The sequence below is a fragment of the Melitaea cinxia genome, chromosome 24, assembly GCF_905220565.1.
Source record: "Melitaea cinxia chromosome 24, ilMelCinx1.1, whole genome shotgun sequence".
Lineage (NCBI taxonomy): Eukaryota > Metazoa > Arthropoda > Insecta > Lepidoptera > Nymphalidae > Melitaea > Melitaea cinxia.
Genome location: NC_059417.1, coordinates 3,531,335 through 3,554,682, shown reverse-complemented (window position 1 = coordinate 3,554,682; position 23,348 = coordinate 3,531,335). Strand labels below are relative to the sequence as shown.

Below are 23,348 nucleotides of genomic sequence, written 5' to 3'. Positions count from 1 at the left end.
TGTATTACTTGTCGATGTAATTGAAGTCGGTTTTTTTTTCGTTTGCGAGCAAACACAATTATTGTCATTTATTATTGCTATGCTTCTATGGCTTTCTACGTAAAATTTTATAGCCTAGATGTCAAGAAGTAGACTTACTATTGACAGTATCTATTGTTAAATTTATCTTGTACATAAGTTGCTGATTGGCTATGACTTTAGCCGTTTCTTCCTCTCTTCTGTCGACTTATTTATATTTTTATATATTTTATATATTATATTTATATGTATATATATTTGAGAATATATATGTTATGTGTATATGTATGTATATTTACGTGTATATGTATGTACACTTCAATGTTGTCTAATTCTTTGTCATCTCCTTTTCATGCTAGAGGTTGTCTGGAAGAGATCGCTCTTTTAGCGATAAGACTGCCTTTTGTACGTTTATATTTTCCTTTCGATGTCAAAAAATTCTGTGCTAGTATACAATAAAGAGTATTTGTATTTGTATATCAGTAGGAGGTAAAACAAGAACTAAAATAAAATAATTTAGGATTGTACTGAAATAATCTTTTAAGCCTAATCAACATTAATTTTTAATGTACGATTCATGAAAAAAGCATGTATATCTAACAATGTTTGTATTTAGAACATCTTTTAAAAGACGTCAGCATTTCTATACATAAACAATTTATATTATGAGTAATGATATAGTACAAACGACATGTAAGACTCAGCGTACATAATGAAACATAAGCAAGTAATGAGAGCAGATGTATTGATTATATTGAAAAACTTGACATCAATAAAACTGTTTTTGTTAGTACTTTCATTGCTCGAAGCTTTTGAACCAGCCGAGTTTATCCACGAAGCTCGCAATGTGAAAGGTGATTACGCGTGATTGAACTCAATGAGGGGTCAGAAAAATTGGTTGTGTGCAAACATGATTAGTGTCCCACGTATTTGAGATAGAAATTAATGTTAACTATGGTTATTAATAGGTAATTTCTGATTATTATATTTAAATAGCTATTATTAACTATTTCATTAAACATCATTAAAGATTGGGTTGTCTGGAAGAAATGGCTAAATAGCCATAAGTCCGCCAATTGTACTTCACAGTCTGTAACTGTCTTAAAACAAGTTTAATGATTGAAATGTAATTTTGGTGTTTAATAAACTATAATTAAATATAGGCGTACAATAAAGTACAATAATAAAGATCTGTAAAATACTTAATAATAGATACCAAATAATTTAATTATTTATTTATTCTTAATGTACACCGAAATACACAGACACATATAAAGAAAGATACAATACAAGATGTACAAAGGCGATCTTATCGCTAAATAGCGATTTCTTCCAGATAACCTTTGGGTACTGGACACGATACAGTAGCAGCGGTAGCAGCAGAGGTGTGCACAAATTAAGAAGGAAAATCAATAATAAAGAGACAAAAACTATTTAATTATTCTTTAATTTGTTTGTGATAGTGTCGATGTTTTAGATAGATCTGAAGCTTAATAATCCCATTTACTAGTCATTTCCAAGCAGATATTTTACCTTCGTTTTAAATTATTGTATTAGATAAAGTTACGACGTGGTGTTAACTTTGTAAACTAAGTCTACAATGTCGTTTTTATGTGGAACTGTTCATTGAACTTGTGTTATCGAATAGGGGTTTGGTTAGTTTATTCGTGTAACGGATATTATGTATTATTTAGACATTTATAAATCAATAACTTTAAAACAATCATAAGAATGATATGAACGTATCTTCTTCATTATCAAAAATGATAATATTACTTTTATCTACTTTTTTTTTTTCGAAACACGTTGATTGACAACTAAACTGTAATAGCTTTAAAATACTTCATTCCGCTGTGAGTATTTAGTAAAGAAGAAGGCTTCAGGAATTGAAGCTTAATCTGCTATGTATTGAATGGAACAATCTATTGCAATTTAGCTCATCTACAGGTCTGAGAATTCTTCCCTCAGGCATGCAGGTTTTCTCACGATTCTTACCTTACCCGGCGAGCCTAAAATGATTTTCTGACTTTGGCAATGTAAAGTCAACTAACTTGTATTTGTATATGAGATTTCCAGTTTTGATCACGGTCTATAACCATGTCTTGACTTTCAACCATGTAAAAATCGTTCATACCTATATAAGAGAAAAGTTTTGAGTACTTATTAAAATTATACAATTTATTGAGAGTTCCCTAAAATGGGAGACTTAATTCAACACTATAATCTATTTAAATAATAATACAGTAAAATCGAATTCATACATCTAACGTTAAGGCTTTGAAATATTTTTCTAATGATTTATAACCAGAAAACAAGTTATGGCTTAAAAGGTCTTTTTATTTCTAATGGTAAAACATAACCGTAGGCTCCATCCATTTCGATGCAGTATCTAAAAACTACATAAATTGGTGCATGAAATTCTAAGAAACACGTCGAAAATTAAATACACAGTTACTTTCGTACCGAAACTGATATCAAAAACGCTATGGGTTAAAGTGTTCCGCTGCACGCATTGAGTTATTTGACGGATGAGTTGATACTCTCATTCCTACATAAAAATTATTAATATATTTTTTTAATTTTGTTGATCTCAATTATAATCTACTGCATATACGACACAGATATTATTGATATTATTATCGTAGACAAGGCAAAGAGAATACAAATCACTTAACACACCTTGTCATTGGCAAATGTTGAAGATTTAAATCAGACGCTACTCGCCTGGCTTCCCAATATCAACATAATTTGCGTAGTAATTTCAAAACGAAAGCCACATAAACAAAAGCGTACAAAGCACTAACTATTTTACATACTGCATCTCAATTCACCGCGTCAAATCATCCGACGATTCGTACGTAGAGATTATGCGTAGCTATCCCGTTAGGAACCGGTCCCAGTCGTGAATGCCCCGCGTTCCTTGCATTACTCGCCTTTTATTTGCCCTTATCTCTTCCTTAGGTTACAGTCGCATCTGCTGATTTATTTTAGACACCGTTCCACTTATTTTCTACTGGTTCATTTTAATTGCATGTCACGGAATAGTCTAGATGTGCTATTTATAATAAATATTTTAGTAAATTTACTGATTTTCGAGCTTAATGTCCAAAACTGATACCCGAACATAAGAATGCCAAAATTATGGTACTGATTTTTTGTAGCAGTTGAAAGATAATGTAGATAGTTTTTTTTAAGTGATAAGTTCTAAAAATGGTTGCGCAATCTTTTTAGCTTCTATAACCTTTTAGGGTTATCGTTCTCAGTTTCACTTTGTCTCTCGTTTTTATCGTTTCAAGGATTGTTGTGTTGGATTAATAACTACCTACTCATTTTGAAGAAATACTTGATTACCATGAAATAGGCGTTACAAAGGTGTTACTTAGTTTAGTTACGTGTACTGAATAGATTTGTAAAGGAAAAAAAATGTGGTGAATGAGTCACTTATTAGAATATGTATTGTTTTTAACCAACTTCAAAAAATGAGGAGGTTACTCAATTCGATCATATGTATTTTTTTATGTATGTTCGGGGATAACTTCGTCGTTTATGTTGGAAAGGAGATATCCCAAAGGTGGTAGCATGATAAGGAAAACAGGATCTGATGATGGGATCCCAGAGAAATCGAGGCGAACCCTCAAAAATCGTAGTGCGTTTGTTAATTTTTTTCGTCTACTTACGCTGTATTACTTGTCGATGTAATTGAAGTCGGTTTTTTTCGTTTGCTAACAAACACAATTATTCAATGATAACAATGATGACACTGGTATTAGGTAGTATTAAAAAAAGGTTATGTTTACGTAAAATTTCTAATTTTATTTACAATTACGTACATATACAATGAAAAAACTTTTTAAACCATTGTCGCCATGTTAAGTACTTATGCTTGTAGTCTTATATCCAATTACAATAAGAATATTAATAGTAGAAGTAATATTTGTTGTTTGAATATTGTTTTCTCTGGGTGTAACAAAATACAATTCTTATGACTTGCAAGTGTTCTAGGGAATTTTTTAAAGTTCGGTGCCAAGAATGTTAGCACCATTTTATGAAATCTTCTCTTACTAACAACAAAATGGGCTAAACCTGTCATCACTTGCCATCAACTTTTGTCAGTTTTTCATTCAGTCTTTTTTTACATGGAACTAATTACACTCATATTGGCTAAACAAACTTATAGCAAATCAATCTTTAACCTTTCGCTCACTTATACCACTTACTGGTGTTAAACTAGGTAATTTGAATATAGGATGTATTTTATTATATGTAATAGTATAAATTAAGTAATATGCCTTCGTTCTGACTTCTCTGGATTACTGTTTGGTCATTTATCCTCAAGGTTTGTAGCATGAATCATATTTGAAAGTTTTGGTACTAAGGTTACGTCATTAAAACAACGCACGAGGTTTTTTTGGGAGTTACAATTATTGTCATCATAGTGAAAATTGTCTAGTGTAGTTTGGTCAGTGGTGTGTTGTACAAAATATAGATATATTTATACTCTTTATTGTACACCAAAAATGATTTACACATCCAGATGATAAATGATTACATTCCAGGCAACCTTACGTAGATGTGTAATATGAAAAGATCTGTCCGTCTGTTTTCGACCAATGTAACGGTGAACTCCGGTCAACGTTCAAGTAAATTGGATTACAGTACACTTCTTCATCACGCACAATGGTCTCTTCTTGAGAAATTAAAATTATTCGCACGATGTTTCCTTTATTGTTCCAAACCATAACACTTTCAATATACATATATAACAATGGTAAATTATAATTTATCACGATGGAATAGAGTTTAAATTTGAATATTCGTTTTATTCATTATTATTAAGTGGTTTTGGTTTATTGGCAATGCTGTATCAGACAGGTCTTTGAAGACGTCGTTTTTGACTGCTCGCTATAATCTGGTATATCTATTGTTTTCTAAAGTCCCAGGAAGATTTTTACGTCGTAATTATCCATTAGATTACTTAGGACAATTGTAATGTTTCTTTGGTAAAAAAAATATTTATTCAGTCTTAAAATTTCAAGAGTATTATTGTGTTATCAATTCATTATTCTGGTGATTTATAAGTAAAGTTCCCTGTTCCTCAGATGTTCTTTCTCATCGTTCCAACATGTCATAGATTTTTTTTTAAATTTATTTTATGTGTCTTTTGGGTATTCCGATATCAAAGTAATAAGATTGAGTGTGCTTGATTCATCAAACAAAAAATCCATTGAAGCGTCGATCCTCACACTTCATTTATATTATAAATAGGAAGGAAGTAGTACTTCTTACTGCGAAGGAAAAGGAAATAATTGTACTAAGATAAGTAGTATTCCTATACACGTTACGCGAGTCGTCAAGTGTTTTTTTGGCAAAAAAAACACTTGATGACTTTTGGGGCATGGTTTTGTTGGGTAATATTTGGTACTATAGTGAACTAAATCCAACTAAAAATCAGTGAAAGTTCACAAAGTTTACACTACACGCAGGCCGGGATACGGCTTCACAGGCGTTAACATTCGAGGGTACAATTAATTAATTATTACCTAGTACTTCTTCTCCGGCTCGCTGGACCGACGATCCACGTAAGATTACCGGTGTAGGCTGGGTGACGATTGCGGAAAACCGGGATGTCTAGCGCGAACTTGGGGAGGCCTTTGTCCAGCAGTGGACTGGAATAGACTGACTGACTGACTTCTAGATGTGTTTTTTTATGATGACAAGGTTAATAACTTTGTTTTATATTTTTCGAGTTTAACGCATACAAACAAACTAATCTGTATCCTCAATAATATCAATACAGAATGAGATAAGCGAATTCGATGCACTTTTATAACAAAGACGATTCAAGGAAACAACTATAATTTTTTTTATAACTAGATCGGCAAGCAAGAGTACTGATGATTAGCCGTAAACGACGTTATAGACGCCCGGCAACACCAGAATCGTCGCAAGCGTGTTGCCGACCCTACCACCCACGGAGTAGTATAAGTATTTCTATGGTCTGTGCTACTCTGTGCTACGCTGTGAGCTCTGGTCGCCTTAGTCACTACAGGAACACAACACTCCTCATAAGTAGTATTATTTATCTATGATCGTTTGTAAGGTCGAGGTAGTTTCTCCAGTCAGTCTTTTCCAGAAAAAAATTTTTTGGCATTGTTTTATAAATTTTCAATATTCTTTTTTTTATATCACTAGCGCTGAGTTGCACGAAAAAAAAATTAATATTTAAGTAGAGATTAAACTAATTTAATCACAAGAACTTCATACAATTCTTGCGATTAAATTAGTTTAAACACTACTTAAATTTTAATTTCTTTTCGTGCAACTCGGCGTTAGTCAGCAAACAAGCGTACGGCTCACCTGATGGTAAGAGATTACCGTAGCTTATAGACGCCTGCAACACCAGAAGCATCGCAAGCGCGTTGCCGACCCATTCCCCATTCCCCCGCAGGAGCTCTGGTCACCTTACTCACCAACAGGAACACAATACTGCTTGAAGACAGTATTATTTAGCTGTGATCTTCTGTAAGGTCGAGGTACTACCCCAGTCGGGCTGATCGATATTTTGAGCAGGAAATTCCTGCTGTGCTCTACCTCAGTTAATTCCTCAGTTAATTCTTTATCGAATAACAGGAACACTGTAGGTAAATGTTAGGTAAAATAACGATACTTAAAATCATTATGTCATTAATCATTTCATAATATAATGTACATAATTATATACTCTCACCGTGTTTTATTATATAAACTTGTTTACATTACCTTATAATTATCTTGATATTATATATTTTTTTAATTCTCATTTTGATTTAATTCTTAATTAAAATTCTAAAACCTGGCTAGACTTTGTGTGTCTAATAAATATTTTGTGTGTTTATATATTTTTCGTATATTTATGTTCGCGACTTTGCAGTATACGTATATAATTAAGCTCTGGCTCGGTCTCTTTAACGTGATTTTTTACAGCGTCTAGTTAACATCAGTATCATAGGAAGTTTTTAAATATTACTCTACGAAGCTCAGACATGGAGAAATCAACTTAATCACCAGTAAAACAGCTGGTCTAACTATCACCAAGCTTACGCTCTCACGAAACTTGACCCTCTTTAGCTTTAAATATTTATATTTAAAAAAAAATGAGAACTTTTTTCGTAAAGTTCACGAGACCCAAATGCCGAGTAGAGGTCGTATTTGAGCAAACGCCGGCGGATCGAAATTTTTTATGTCATATGAGTAATGGATATTAGACTGGTTCGTTGAACTCTGGTCAGTGACAGTCTGCTGGTAATAATAATTATGAGAAGTACTCAAATGTTATTATTAGGTCCTATTGATTAATTTCTCGAAAGGTTTCTTAGACTTTGTGCGTCATTACAATGTATTGAAGGTGAACTCAATTGCATCGATCTGTTAATGTCCTACCAAAGCTTATCAAAGGCCACGCTGTATTGTAGGAAAAGGATTAGGCACCATCCTAATCCGCTAATGATTAAAATGTAATTTGACAACAAGGAGTTACCATATCAGGTATTTGTGGTAACAGCCGGAACTCCGGCTTTACCTTTAACAGTTTGGAGGCGCAAACTATCAAAAACCTAGATTAGAAATAAATTTTATTACAAAATCGATAGAAAAATTCTCGATAAGTCTTATAGAATTCTCACAAACTACACAGGGGGGACACTAGAACGGTTACCTGCAATTATAATACAGTAACGCAAAAAACTAATCGATATTTGCATAATGAGACAAACAAACTAAACAGTTAACTTACGCCTGACATTCGTTTTATTATTACAGTTATATAAAAATAGGTCATTTTTGATAGCTATACTCCTATATAAAAGAACTATTTACCGATTTAATTGACGTTAAGACGCGCGCTTTAAACGTATTTTTTGTGGAGATTAATTTGAATACGATTAAATGCCAGATGTCACTTTCGATATTTCGTCCTAGATCAGTCACTCAGTCACATGTGTTATTGATTTTTTTAACACGTTTTTGCTCACTGTACAAATCTCTTGATATTAAAAAAAATTGCGGTTCATCATTGTATCTATTTTTGTGTTAAATCGATAGCTTGAAGGCTTATTTTATTATTTGCTGATAAATCTATCTGATGTTTAACGGTATCCCACAGATATGTAATATATTTTCCTATTTCACTGTCTAACTTCACGGTCTTCACGATTCAGCGTGTAACATCTAACTGCTGGGCATAGGCCTCTTACCCCATGTAGCGGTAACGGCGTGAACAGGCTCTAACAGTGATCACTTTCGCAAAAATATTTCTTTTTTAATTTAACATGTCCATTGTTTTTAGTTAACTAAATTTCTTTTAACTGCAACAGATTCAGGACCGTTTTTTATTTTATAAGGAGTTATTATTAGTTTTAATACGTAGGACTTCTAACTTCATCTTCTTCGTCTTCTAAACTTCGTGCTTCGTTGAATTTATTAAATATAATTAGTTATATACTCCTATACATTTAACGAAGCACGAAGTTTACAATGTAAATTATATTTGTATAAATGTACAAATGTTTGCCGAACATAAACCAGTGGGTCGACAAACCGATTCAGTACAAATACAGTCTCCTATTTTATGTGGAGAAACAAATATTACAGAATACCAACTCTGCTACTTATGACAAAATAAAAAATAAATTCGTTCTAGTTCACCTTGGACTAAATGTAGATGTCCTTTTGTTTTAGTTGACAATGTCCATAAGCAAATTATAGTTAGGAAAGTAATACATAAATTAGAAAAAATGTTTTGAGATTTACTGAATTCAAACAACAAAAAAAATCTTCGGGAACAGCTGACTACTAGATATATCTTGCTAAGATTTTTTTTTCCCAAATAACAAAATAACTCAAGTCAGTTACATGCTTAAATATGTAATTTTAACTGTGCATAATTGTATCGATAACTATCTTGTTATTTCACGCAAACAAAAATACGAATATATTATACGAGTATTTTTCCTAAAATTATGTTTTTCCTTTAAATGTTTATAATTTGCGATACTGTGTTGAATAGATCTCGTATTGAGTTAATTAATTAGTAATTTTATTATGTTAGTGTAATCTAAAATAAATTAAAAACATACTAAATTGTGCGTAATAAATACATTAGACATGTTTACGTTAAAGAGTTAACCTTCTTCTTCTATCTTAATCTTGTCCAAAAAATGTGCGCAGTAAACAAGTTTGTTAAAATTTTATACTTTGTGACATATAAAATATAGAATTCTGTTAAAGCTTCATACTATCAGTAATGTTTAATATATCCAAGTCAAAATCCAACAACCAACCAAAAATCCAAATCAATTTTATAATATGCAAATTGTTCGTTTCCTCGCAAAGGACACCTTAAGCATGCCCGTATAGCATACCCGAAAACACAATCAACAAGAGAAAACAATTGAAACGAGTTTTCGAACAAAACAAACGTCACACGAACGTTTCACGAACCCTAATTTTAAGCCCAGACTTAGCCAAGGTCACGTGACCTTCGTTTAAAAATACCATGTCGTGGGAAATTGAACACAATGTATAACATAAGTGGTAACAATGTGAGTGTAAATAATTTGGCAGTACACGAAAATAATTCGTAGTGACGGCCATATTTGATTTTGCGTCAGATTTTAAGGCACATCTTGTAAATTACAAAAGAAGACTTTAAAGCTATAAGGACTTTGAGTTGCTAGGGTTTCATAGTAGTAATAAAAAGAAGATGTTGGGATGGATCAGTCGCAAAATGCAGATTAAAAGAGAAACCCAATTAATGTAACTAAGATATTAATAATAAACAGAATAGATAATAAACTTTTTTCAGATTTTATCGCGTTATTCAGATATTAAGTTTTTTAGATTCCCGACGAAATTAAAAAAAAAATCTAATTTCAATAGAGAAGATGGCTGGCCATTACCACCTGCTTGCGATCTCACCCCATCGTAGTGAAATTCGCGTAAATATTAGAAAACAATTTGAGGGATTTCAGTATTTGGACGTTGTAAATCTTAGTAATCAATTGGGCTATAAAATGAGTTCCTTATTTTTAAGTGTCAGGCATTAAAAATATACTGCTATCGATCGTCGAAACTCAACTAAAACCATGACCAGTAAACAATACTAATTGTAAGTAAAATAACAATTTTGATATATTATTAAGTCAGATATTTACCTCTTTTAATATCTTAAATAGATCGCTTATTAATGCTAAAGCAGGGTTTCCCAACCTTTGTATTGTTGAGGCTCCCCAGACTGTTAATAATTTTTTCATGCCCCCATTTCCACACATTTTCAATTAATACAAAAAAAACGCACATTATGTACTTAAAAGCCTTTTATTTTTATTCTAATAAACAATTTTTAAAATTTTAAATTAAAATAATGTTTGTGAATTGTACACATGGGTTTTTGTTTTTTCTTGCCTGTTTGCCACCTCAGTGGTTTAAAAAAAGAAATTACAAACGCTTTCTGCCCCCCTTGGGAGTCGTGGTCCCCTGGTTGGGAACTCCTGTGCTAAAGGATCTGAATTTCTGAATTTAGTATGTAATCAATTCGACACGTCTATCTAGATTTGTTGAAACTTTTAAGTCATGACAAGTTGTTATGACAAGGTTACGTGTTCTGATGTATTAAAAATGTTTATTTTCTTGTATCACAGGTCCAATTTTAAATTCTCGGAATCATTATTTGACAATAAATTATTTTTATCGCCAATTAGTACATGCAGGTGATTTTATTTTAATAGTCGTTACTATGTAATGATATAAAAAAAAATTATGAATTTAAATTAGGATTATTAATATTCGTTTAAGGCGGCGCCTGTCATTAGAGTAACATATAATTATAAAAGCGAAATATCGTGCGAATATTCGTCGACCTTGACGAAACTACCTTTTACTAGCACGCGATAAAACTTTGGACAATAATATATCCTATTCTGACATCGTAAAGTTAGACTTTGAATGTTAGGTATAGTTTTATGGTGTGCTAGATCTATTTGAATTTACTACTGATTTTACGCTGCAATTCAGTAGATTGGACTAGCTGTTGCTTAATCTGTACCAATCAGACAAGTATCAAAGTGGCATCGTCGACACAAACTCAATACATCATACTTATTGATATTGCAGTTTGAAATTAAAAATTAATACATGTCTGTCTGTTTACGAATGCAATTGTTGTAAATAATTCTAAGTATTAATCCTTGAAAAATCAAAAAAAACTTTTAAAAATAAAATTAAAACGTAAACAACATTTTTTTTAAAATAATAGATAAGATAACGTAATCAGCTACTGACGTCAATGTGAGCGACGAAATTTGACAAACCGTCTCAATGATAAGGAGGTTACTCTATAGGATTTTGATAAAACAAATCCGATTTGTAACACATGTAAAAATAACATGCACGTGTTGTCAACAATAATTGTATTGTTAAAATTTTATTTCAATTTTTATCTTATCGTTTCGAGGGATTCGGTAATAATCTGTTACGAGTTAATTGCGCGAAATTATTTTATTAATCTATTCTTTTATTATTATGTAATTATATATTTTTCTTTATGCAAGTTCCCTATATTATTTATAAAATTTATTTTATTTATTTATGCATGTTGATTTTATATGTACTATGTTTCCGTCGCTGCTTCGCCCGCTGTGAGTGCTGTCACTAATCGATTTTGACTTCTGTTTTCTCCCGTTAAAGAATAACCTATGTGACTCGTTGATAACGTAACGTTATTATTAAAATCAGTCGTGTAATGTTTCATTTCATCCATTTCAAAAAAGAAATCAATTTTTTTTTTAAATAATATTTGTAGATAACCCCCATATATTGGTATACAACTGTAACATATTTCTTTCAATGTCAATAATAAATAAATAAATAAATAAATACCTCAAACTCTGGCGCCTAACAACTGGCGTTTATTTCTTTGTATGTGTGTTTATACATTTCGCAACAATTCTATAAACGTTCGTCAAATTGAAAACAATCTTTCAATTAAAGATACTTGTTCGATGAGCAAATTTGATTAAAAAATTGACTGAACGGTCTCCAATATTGCAGTTTTTATTTTCTTTTGTTGATTTGAAATAAGATTTCTTTTGGTTTTAATTTAATCGTTTTTAAATGGTGTCTAATAAAAAAGTAATTTTATTTGACTTTTTTTATATTCGAAATAGCCTTATCAAGCATATTCAAAGTTTGAGTTTTTTCTTTATAGTTACTTTTTAATATTTTAGTTAAATTGACTGTAGTAAGTAAATGAAATATTTCGCTCTCTCGTGCTATTAAGTGGAGTAGGTTTTTAATGGGGCCTAGTTATTACATAATAAGCCATCTCATTATAAAATTTATTTTTAGAAAGAACTGCTATTATGTAATTGATAATTATTATTTAAAATCTTAAAGAAACTTTTATTCATGAATGTTATAATTAAAAACCTCAATATAATATTGTAAATTAAAATTCTTTTCGTGTTGGATATTCCATTTATCGAAGAAGGTTATAGGCTGCTTAATATTTTAGAACGTTTTTTCCTAAAATTAACGCGGGTGAAATCGTGAATTTATTTATCCAAAAAATATACTTATATCAGCCGGCTGTTACCTATATATACCACAAGCAGACGACCGTGTGTGTATATAAAAAATATTTATTTATTTATAATAATCTAAATTTTAATCGTTGACGTTGTTAATTTAATTATCATTTTAATATAAATTTCGATATTAATCGTTAGCCTTGTCGGAAGGTCGTCGACGAATGATTATGAATTTTGCAAATAGGATGTCTAAAATTAATTTAATAATAAGTATTATTGTGGAAATCTTAGTATATTGATTACCGAATTTATAATTATTTTTTTTCAAAGATGTACGTTTGGAATGAAATTAACGTCTTAGTTACGTAGTTTTGCTTGTGTCGAATTTTGAAATTTGTAACATTTTAGTGGTATTTGTTATATATTTTAGAATTCGGCTACAATTAACAACGAAATATTTTTTTATTATTATTTTGAAAATGAAAAATTCAATATTTAGTGATTCTAGGACATCTGAATGCCTATACCACGTTTAATGTATTTAAAATACTTTTTTATAGTGTACTGTTGAATCTTTAAGTAAGTGTGTTAACAAATTATTTCGCTTTACTATATTACTAAAAATTTGCAGAAATATAGGTATACGAAATAACTTCGACTTCGTCCTCGAACCTTGTCGCCTTCAGATATAAAGGTACTCAGGTAGCTTAGAACCTACCGGACAGGTTTCATTCTTATCATTCCACTATATTCTTGTTATGCTAAAAATACACGTACCACTGTGTTGCTGTTTTTTTTTAGTCTTTAGCGACATTATGTTAGTCGATTATGCGCACGATTGAGATCTCGCACGCGTTCAATGTTTATACCTAATGAAGTGTAGTGGAACTTGAGATTGTAAAGAATTACTTTAGTGCGTTTCGAACTGTCCTCGTGATAATATTATATAGTTTTATAAAAATGTATTTAAAAAAAAAGTTTTATATGTAACAGTGTTTTATTTTTAACTTTTTTACTAGCGACATTCGACAGTTTAATGTTTGTTCATTCAAACATTTTTGCGGTATATTGAATTATTACATATAAATAGATAACATACAAGGAATTACCCAAATTTTCGTTCTCAAACTCCATTACGTCTAAACCTCCAAAACGTTTAAAACATGACACATTATGATGAAATTTTAGGTGAACGTATTTTTCATTATATTTTTGTCGTCCCCAGGTTTCCATAGTTTCGTTATTTGCACAACTGTACACGAAGCCTTATGTGAAAACAATGACTCAGTGATCAAGATCATAAAACGAAAGAAAAAACGAAATTAAATATATAACATTCGAAATTCAAAACAAAGTAACCGAACATTCCATAAAACTAACGCTTAACCAATAAAGTTGCCATATTAACATATAACAAGCTTTTGTAATTATAATTAAAAAAAAAGATAATAATTGTGAGTAATCGCGGATAATTTGAGTGAAAAAAAATCGTGTCAAGAGCGATAAGTGTGTGTCAAGGGGTCTCAACTTTCCTTTTGTGGAGTTGACTGGATGACATCGACGGTAAAATAGTGGTGAATCGTTTAAAAGTGACCTCGGCGACCGCACGGGATTGTGAAGCGATTTTGGCGGATCACTTCATAATTACTCGTGTACGCACCGCGGTAGATTATAAAGAACCTAAAAATCAAATAAACCTCTGACCCCTGAGTGTTAAAAAAGTGCTATGAAGTGTTGAAATGTCTACGCAAGCGTACTATAAGGAGCGCCTCGGGTTCGACCCGCAGGAGGCAATGCAGGATGGCGTCAACGGTGGCTACTACGACGGCCCTCATCAACCTAAGCGGCCCCGTGGTGACGTCAAGGAGTCCCACGACCAAGTTTACGAGGAAAATTTGACGAAATTCAAAGGTACAACTTGTTGGGAGTTCTTTATACAGCAGTCAGGTTCGTGGTGGTGGGTTATAGAGAATGCGTGTGCTTTGTGTCACGCTGCAATGACGCGTCTGTTTTTTTTAAATAACTCTAGGTGTAGTGTGTGGATACTGACTGCTTGGTAAACATATCTTTATCGTAACATCAATTTAAAAACAATAAAATGAATTAATTTCTTATGTTGGTTTTCAAGAAATTTATATAATTAGTTTAAAAGTAAATAATATAATTTGTTAATAGAAGTGAAGCTACCACCAATTCAGAATGTAGATTCTGCAGTAAAAAAAAAACGAACAAAAAACTTAGCAGCTATTATTTTTTACTAAATAATTAAATCTCATTTATAGCGTAATATTAATTTGGAGATAGTTTACGTAATACTCAAATAGGAAATTTTTACTTTTAATATTGATAACACTATCTACGTAATTACTCTCCTACTTACTTTATTTTTGCTTCAGCGTTCGACTTCCGTAACCAAATATGATTAATTATCATTCGATGTTTATGATAACGATCATAATCAGAATCTAAGCCTAATTGGAATAATCAAAATCAGATCGAATTCGCACTTTAAATGTTTACTAACATGTTTTTTTATGTGTATAATAATGATATGAAAGTTTTATTGATTTTTTTAATAATTTATGTGAATGTGTGTGAATGTGTTGCTATTTTAAGTGTCAAAAATAATCTACTGCTTAACATAATTCATTCTACGGAAACTCTGTAGCATAGCTATTTGTAACCAAAATATATATTCTGTTAATATTTATAAAACGTTTAATGATTTCAGTGATTATAGAAAATTATAATATTTTATTTTGCCTATATTAAGTGGAGTACGTAAGAGATATTTATTATAATTGAAGCAAGCAACAGATAGTTTGATATGAAATCATATATAACATGATATATGTAAATATAGCGAAATAACTAGTCTTGTTTTTAAATAACTATTTTAAAACCGGTTGTGTGAGAATTATAACGATATTACGCAAGTTTAAAGGAATGACATTTGCATCTATAATTTGTTTTTTTTTCGCTTTTTAAAATGTCTAAGCAAATCAACTCGACAGCAACGTCGATTTGAAAATTAAATGTTTTATTTATCGCCAGTGATATTAAATGAATTATGGTCTTGTTCATTAAAGAGCTGATTTGTAAATAAATTTATGATAGAAAGATTTTACTTTAAATTCCATATGAACATTATTTACAGCTTATTCAATTGATTGTTTGGTTTGGACTTTTTTATTTTTTAATATCCAACTAGTATTATTTAGCTGTAATCTTCGGTAAGGTCGAGGTACTTCACCAGTCGGTCTGCTCCAGATTTAAGCAGGATAATTCCTGCTGTGCCATATCTCGTTTGGACTTATTTCTGTGTTTTATATATTTTTTTTCGAATAACGTGAATTTTTTACTTCAATGGATAATATATCTGGGAACATCTTAATACGTTCTACGTAGTATTTTATTATTTACTTTTTAATCAAAGCTTGAGTTCGTATGTCAGACGGTGATAATCTCAGAAATGCTTGGGTTTAAATTAAAATATTTGTTCTTTATTAAGTAAAATTAATCGAGTCTAATCGAGGAACAATAAAATCAAATGTCACGTATTACGCATGGGATCGTAGTTACTTTCTTAGTTATACTTTTCTTAGTGATGGGCCTTTTCCTAAATTATTTAAATAGTATAGTTTTCTCTAATAAAAGTGACATATAGTTTCGATTTCGTAAATATTTCATTAAATAAGTGCGTTATGAACTGTGAGTGAAAAAAAATATATTTAGGAATATATCGACGGGTGCAAAGTAAAAAAAGTTAACTACAATTTTGAGATTTTTTTTTTATTGCAGTAACTAACTAAAAACTTTATATTTTACAACATGGCAAAATAAAAAATACAAATATCGCCTCATTTCTTGTACTTTTGTCAAGTAAAAGAAGACAACTACTGCTGTTTTTAACCGACTTCCAAAAAAGGAGGAGGTTCTCAATTCGACTGTATTTTTTTTTTTATGTATGTTACATCAGAACTTTTGACCGGATGGACCGATTTCGACAAATTTTTTTTAATCGAAAGGTGGTGTGTGTCAATTGGTCCCATTTAAATTTATTTGAGATCTAACTACTACTTTTCGAGTTATATCTAATAATGCGTTTTTACTTGACGCTTTTTTCGTCGACCTACGTTGTACTATACCGCATAACTTTCTACTGGATGTACCGATTTTGATAATTCTTTTTTTGTTGGGTTGGGGATATCCCTAGTTTGGTACCGTGATAAGGAAACCAGGATCTGATGATGGGATCCCAGAGAAATCGAGGGAAACTCTCGAAAATCTGCAATAACTTTTTTTTACTTGACGCTTTTTTCGTCGACCTACGTTGTATTATACCGCATAACTTTCTACTGGATGTACCGATTTTGATAATTCTTTTTTTGTTGGAAAGGGGATATCCCTAGTTTGGTACCGTGATAAGGAAACCAGGATCTGATGATGGGATCCCAGAGAAATCGAGGGAAACTCTCGAAAATCTGCAATAACTTTTTACTGGGTGTACCGGTTTTGATAATTTTTAATTTAATCGAAAGCTGATGTTTATCATGTGGTCACATATAAATTTTATCAAGATCTGATAACTATTTTTTGAGTTATCTTTGATAACGCGTAGTTACTTGACTATTTTTTCGTCGATCTACGTTGTATTACTCGTCGATGATATTGAAGTCGTTTTTTTTTTTCGTTTGTGCGCAAGCACAATTATGTAAAATTACACGACTTAAATGCGTTCAACTAACGCCTGGCCGCTTTTACGCAGTCCGCGCGGGGGGCGCACGTTCATTCCTATTATGTCATCAGTCAGATGGCATGTGCTTCGCCGGCCGGCAACAATGTTTGTTTGTTTTGGTTTTTTACGTATTAAGGTTTGTGTGAAAGTGTTCTCATAATAATAAACCATTTGAATACATCACAATAGACATGGAGAGACGTTTTTGGAAATTTTTGGAATTGGAAAAGTCATACTTTTTACACTTACTGAAATATATGAAACATCTTTATTTAATAATTCCTATGTAGAAACGACCAAGTGGTAGTTAACTCAGTTGTCATATTTTTAAGCACAATGTAGAGGCAGACAACTGCAATATCTCGTAAATTAAACATAATTAGAAGAAATGAAATATACAATTATTTGTATTTCTAAAAAATATAGCAGTGATGAAAATTTCAACAAATTTGGGTTGAAATTGACAAAATAGGAGCACTTTTTCCTATTTTGCGCTCTCCTGAAAAGTTGCTGTTTTGTATATAACTCTTTTTACTTTGCACCCGTCGATATATAACTCATCCTCGCATGAGTATCACTCTTAGATCAGGTCAGCACTACTGTTTCACACGATTTCACTCCTCATATTATTTCATACCACCGTTCTTATATCGTTTCTTGAGGAGTTAATTACAAAAATTCTTCTCAAAAATAGTATATTAGTGTAATTAAACTAATTATTGAAGTAAAAATAACATAGTCTTAGTTGATATGTTTATTTCACATATGTTTTAAATAACCATATTAAACATTATACTTTATATTGTTTGTATGGAATGTTATCAAGTATAGAGCGATGATAAGATAGGTCCAGATAAGGCGATACGGTTTGTTCGGTGGATAAAAGCGGACGGCGCGGCGTTTTGTTCTCTTCCGCGTTTTCAGGTTCATTGACTCCTTTATTATAGCTTTAATTATACAGTATTGTACTTAGGACACGTGGTTGTCTTAGAATTAAATTTAAAATAGGATATTGATTATTTGTTGATATTTAGTAGATCAATATATAATATAAATAAAATAATTCCTAAATAAAATAAATGTTTCCTAAATAAAATAAAATAAAATAATACTTGATATATGTCATAAATTACAGCCTAAATTTGAAGAGTAAGAAAACAGCTGTTTTTCATTCATTGCACTATCGTGTTCATTTTATGGATTCAGTTCAGTTTTTGCCAAGTTGTTTATTTTTTATCTCTGAGGAAAATTCAGTCTTTCAAGGGTTATTAAAATAGCTCTTCCGAAGACTGAATATTTTAGTTTTTTAATGAGAACTCGTATCCTTCTCCTACGTGGAGAAAGAGGCCTATGCCCAGCTGTGGGATGGTACAGGCTAAATGCAACGTAGACTGGGTTAAAGGAGTTTTTTCAACTTTTTAAAAGTACATTCAGTATATTTTTTTTATTATTAGTTTTTTTAATTAAAATTTCATTAGTACATTTTAATAATAATACAAGAGGGCCTGCAATTTTTTTAATTATCAAGCAACTTTCAACAATTTAGCAAGTCAATGATTCAACTGAATTAAAATTTGGCTATTAATTTAAATTTTGACACAAACAATATACAAGTACAACACTATGCGGTACTGCAACAACTGTGTTTAGTTTACAAAAACGGATATATGTATAATAAATACATTAGAGTAACATTATCATGTAGGCAACTAGCTAACCCTTTTTTTTTTTTTTTTTTTTTCATTCATTCATTACAGCCTATACAGTCCACTGCTGGACATAGGCCTCCACAAGTTTACGCCAAAAATAACGTGAACTCATGTGTTTTGCCCATAGTCACCACGCTGGGCAGGCGGGTTGGTGACCGCAGTACTGGCTTTGTCGCACCGAAGACGCTGCTGCCCGTCTTCGGCCTGTGTATTTCAAAGCCAGCAGTTGGATGGTTATCCCGCCATCGGTCGGCTTCTTAAGTCCCAAGGTGGTCGTGGAACCTTGTTATCCCTTAGTCGCCTCTTACGACACCCACGGGAAGAGAGGGGGTGGCTAAATTCTTTAGTGCCGTAGCCACACAGCACAGCTAACCCTAATGTCGATTTTTTTTTATTTTACTTTTATATTTTGACATTAAAAAAATTAAAATTTTGATATTTAAAAAAGAGGTATCTCAGGTTGAGGGAGGTTGGTGCAGTCATTTAGATATTAAGCCTATCTAATGGAAAGTCTAAATATTTTTAGTATTACAGCAACGCGGATAAGATCGTCGTTTATGAACCGATTTTGCTGGTTCTTTTTTTGTTGAAAGGAGATATCCCAAGCCATGATCCAGGAAACCAGGATCTGATGATGGCATCCCAGAGAAATCGAGGGGAACCTTCGAAAACCGTAGTGGCGACTAGTGCGTTTGTTAATTTTTTCCTCTACTTAAGTTCTATTACTTGTCGTTGTAAATTGTAATTGAAGTCGGTTTTTTTCGTTTGCTAGCAAACACAATGAATATTCTTTCTACTATAAAGTATAACACAAAATATACGTACACAAATACTTATAAATCTGATACAATAATACAATACATACTTTTGACAATTATATAATGGACATGTCAAATGCGGTTTCATTTTATATAATAATTAACTAGACGGCATTTAAGTCAATCGACCTCTCTGATAGGCTCGGACATGACTCGAAACAGATCGCTTGATTAGTGTAATCAACTGCAATTACTTCTAAAGACACCGATATCAAGTCTATTTGTACTATTGTTTTATATAAATAATGGAGCGTTGATCACTCACGAAGATCTGATTGGTATTATCTTTGTTTTTTATTTATTTGTTTATATTTTAGTTGATAGTGATTTAGCGTCATATATGTACAATGACAGACTAATCCATAATGTCGTAGCTATTTGTGTTCGCGGTTTTTTTCCGTAATTTCCGCTCCCGTCGTGATGTCGGTATGAAATGAAGTTGATGTAATGTGTTGTACCTCCAGCAGCAGAGTAACATCATCTGTCGAAGCTTTCGTGCTTAAAATATATCATCATCATCATCCGCTCAGCCTATTGCAGTCTACTGCTGGACATAGGCCTCCCCAAGTTCGCGCCAGACATTCCGGTTTTCCGGTTCTTTTTAAGATATGTTGGAAACGAAGTTCATAAAACAGCTGAGTCATTTTACTAACCACGTCATGTTGTCGAATTTTTTCCAAGTAACTAGTATGCAGTTTGTATTAAAAATGCAAAACTTGCTTAACGCATTTTAAACAATTTTAGTGTTTAAAACGACCTCACTATTTAGGGCTAGGTTAGGTGAAAGGCGGCTAACATTGTTGTTGTCGGTCTGAATTAGACATTCCAGCCATATTCCAACCGACGTGTTGGATTACGTCCTTGATGAAATCCAGATTTCGATAACATTGTTGCGATTTAGAATTGGATGTACGGTTTGGATACCGATGTTGGATTTCCACTGTTTGAATTGTTTAAATATTCTTGACAGTTTTATCTGTTTGGTATCCTTATGTTTGTCGAGCGACTTGTAATTATCATAGATAGGTGTTATCATTTAAAGAGTTAACGAATGGGTGCTATTCGTAGCGGAAACGAGACGATAGGTGTGGTATGGTTTGGTGTATATCTCAATTTTTTTTTATTTACTTACTAGTTAGTAGTTTTTCATTTAGACTATTTTACTTTCGTTCTATATATTGTAGATTTCTGAATTTTTTTTAACTTTTTAAATTATTTTCATTTAAGAAGAATGTATAAGTTAATATTCGTAACAACAATGACTTATATTATTTTATTGATTGCTTATTAAAACCAACATAACTTGCTGTTTTATATGCCGTATAAAGGTATATTTAAGACTTCGTTTTTCACGCTATTTGCATACTTAACTAATGTTGATAAAGATCAAACGTGAAGCAATTTTATGCTAAGATTAAGACGAAACAATACAAAGAATTCCAACCCTTGTGTCATTGTTGATACGTGTTACAATCAAGCTCTGGCGGATCTTTAAAACAATGTGCTTAAATAATCATTTTCGCAAGTGGGTCATTGTCTGTAATCATTAGAATAATTCCAATCACGATTTTTGGCGTCTTAATGCTGTTTATACAGTGTATCAAGCGTGATTAACATTTTTATACGTCCACGATTAGTGACAAAGTTGTTTATATGCACAGTTTGAATTTAATTTTTTTTTAACTTATACTTTTACGCGCACGTAATACATACACGAATTAGCCTTACATGTACACACACACATAATTAAGTATAAACAGCGCCATCTGTTGACATAAATCAGAACAATGTCAATGATATGCGCAATTTCATTCATTACAAGGTGCGCAATCAAGTGTGAACCTATTATCAACACGCGTTGAATGATCCATTCATGTTAATGAGAGTGGGTAGCGGGAAGCTGTAGGTGAGATCTTTATCTTTTTAGCATTAAGTTACAAATCGATTTGTTAAGTACCTGTTATTTAAATATTGTAATCCTGTGTATGCATAATATAAGGTTATATTATGCAATTTTATAAAATGCTTGTCTTGTTGAATGTTAAAATGATTTTTATCCGTCTTTATCACAACCACGTGTTTATACATAATTCATTTCCCTCATCATGACGGGGTGAAAATTTAATGTAGTTTTACTATTGCTCTCCTATGACTTCGTCTGCGTGAAATATCCATTGTACTTTACTGCTTCTGTATCCGTATTACCCTGTTTTATGTCATTTAGTTACTCGACTTTCGAAAAATCTTCTTGAATTTCATTGAGAAATACTCAGTACTTTGGTTATGAAAGCGTAACAGGCAGACTGCCTGAGAGAGTTATTTTAGTGCTTATTGATGTTGGTTACATTATAATTGTGTTTGCTCGAACGAAAAAAACCGACTTCATTTACATCGACCAGTAATACAACGTAGGTAGACAAAAATATTGTCAAGTCAATACGCATTATTAGACATAATTCAAAGATTATTCGTCAGATCTTAATTAAATGGGACAAGCATCAGTTATTGAATACCGAAATCGGTCCGCCCAATAAAAAGTTATGCGGTATAATAAAACGTCGGTCGATGAAATAAATGGTCAAGCACATACGCATTATAGAGATAACACAAAGAGTATTTGTCAAATATCAATCAAATTTAAATGGGATCACATGAAAGGCACCACCTTTCGATTAAAAAGGAATCATTGAAATCGGTTCTCCCAGTTAAAAGTTCTGAAGTAACACACATAAGAAAATATAGCTGAATATATGATAACCACCTCCTTTTTGGAAGTCGGTTGATAAAAAGAAGCGCCAGTCTTATTATGTGTGCTAACGCAATGTTCAAATTTAGTAATTATTCATTCACTAGAGTTGATAAAGCGGTACCCTTTATCCTTTATTATTAGCCATTCTCCTACCTTGTACTTGAATTTAGACGATAATTACCGCTATTGTCATTTTTAAATTACTAACATCATAGTTAAGATTTCGGTGCAACAAAGCCAGCTCTGCGATCACCAACCCTGCCTGCCCAGCGTGGTGAATATGGGCAAAACACATGAGTTCGCGTCATTTTTCTGAAATGATGGATTGATTGATGATTGAAACGCCACTGTTAATAATGTCCCGTTTCTAAGCTGATTCAATCCGAAATTTTATGTTTTTTACCTTTTTCTTTTATTATTTTACTAAAAAATTTCTGTTATCATCGAGTTATATCTCTATTTGGGTAGCTTCCGTTGGGATGCATGCATGCAACTCTTAGATCACTTTTTTAAATGGTTCTTTAATGCATGGTGAATCCATTTGTCTCAATGAGTGTGAGTGGACAAGTGCTGCAGCTAGATCTTTATCAAGGGTAGGATATTATGTCGGAAAGCGATGTTTCAACTTGCCCTTGATGACAAAGGTGTTCCGTTTGGTCCCTACATCCTCTAATTATGAGTAAATTCTAAAAAGTCGCCAGAAATGGCTAATAATTGCAAAAAATGCAACTATGCAAATATTTTTTTTAAACT

The 23,348-nt window shown here is 31.9% G+C and overlaps 1 protein-coding gene across 1 annotated transcript in view; it reads left to right on the top strand.

The window, feature by feature from the left end:
* The window catches only part of LOC123665777 (microtubule-actin cross-linking factor 1), a 222,973-nt gene that overhangs the window by 4,448 nt on the left and 195,177 nt on the right, over nt 1-23,348 (top strand). Inside the window, exon 2 of the mRNA XM_045600037.1 lies at nt 13,807-14,492. Within this exon, the coding sequence (XP_045455993.1) occupies nt 14,321-14,492 (172 nt within the window). The 5' untranslated portion in view covers nt 13,807-14,320. The remainder of the gene's footprint in view (nt 1-13,806; nt 14,493-23,348) is intronic.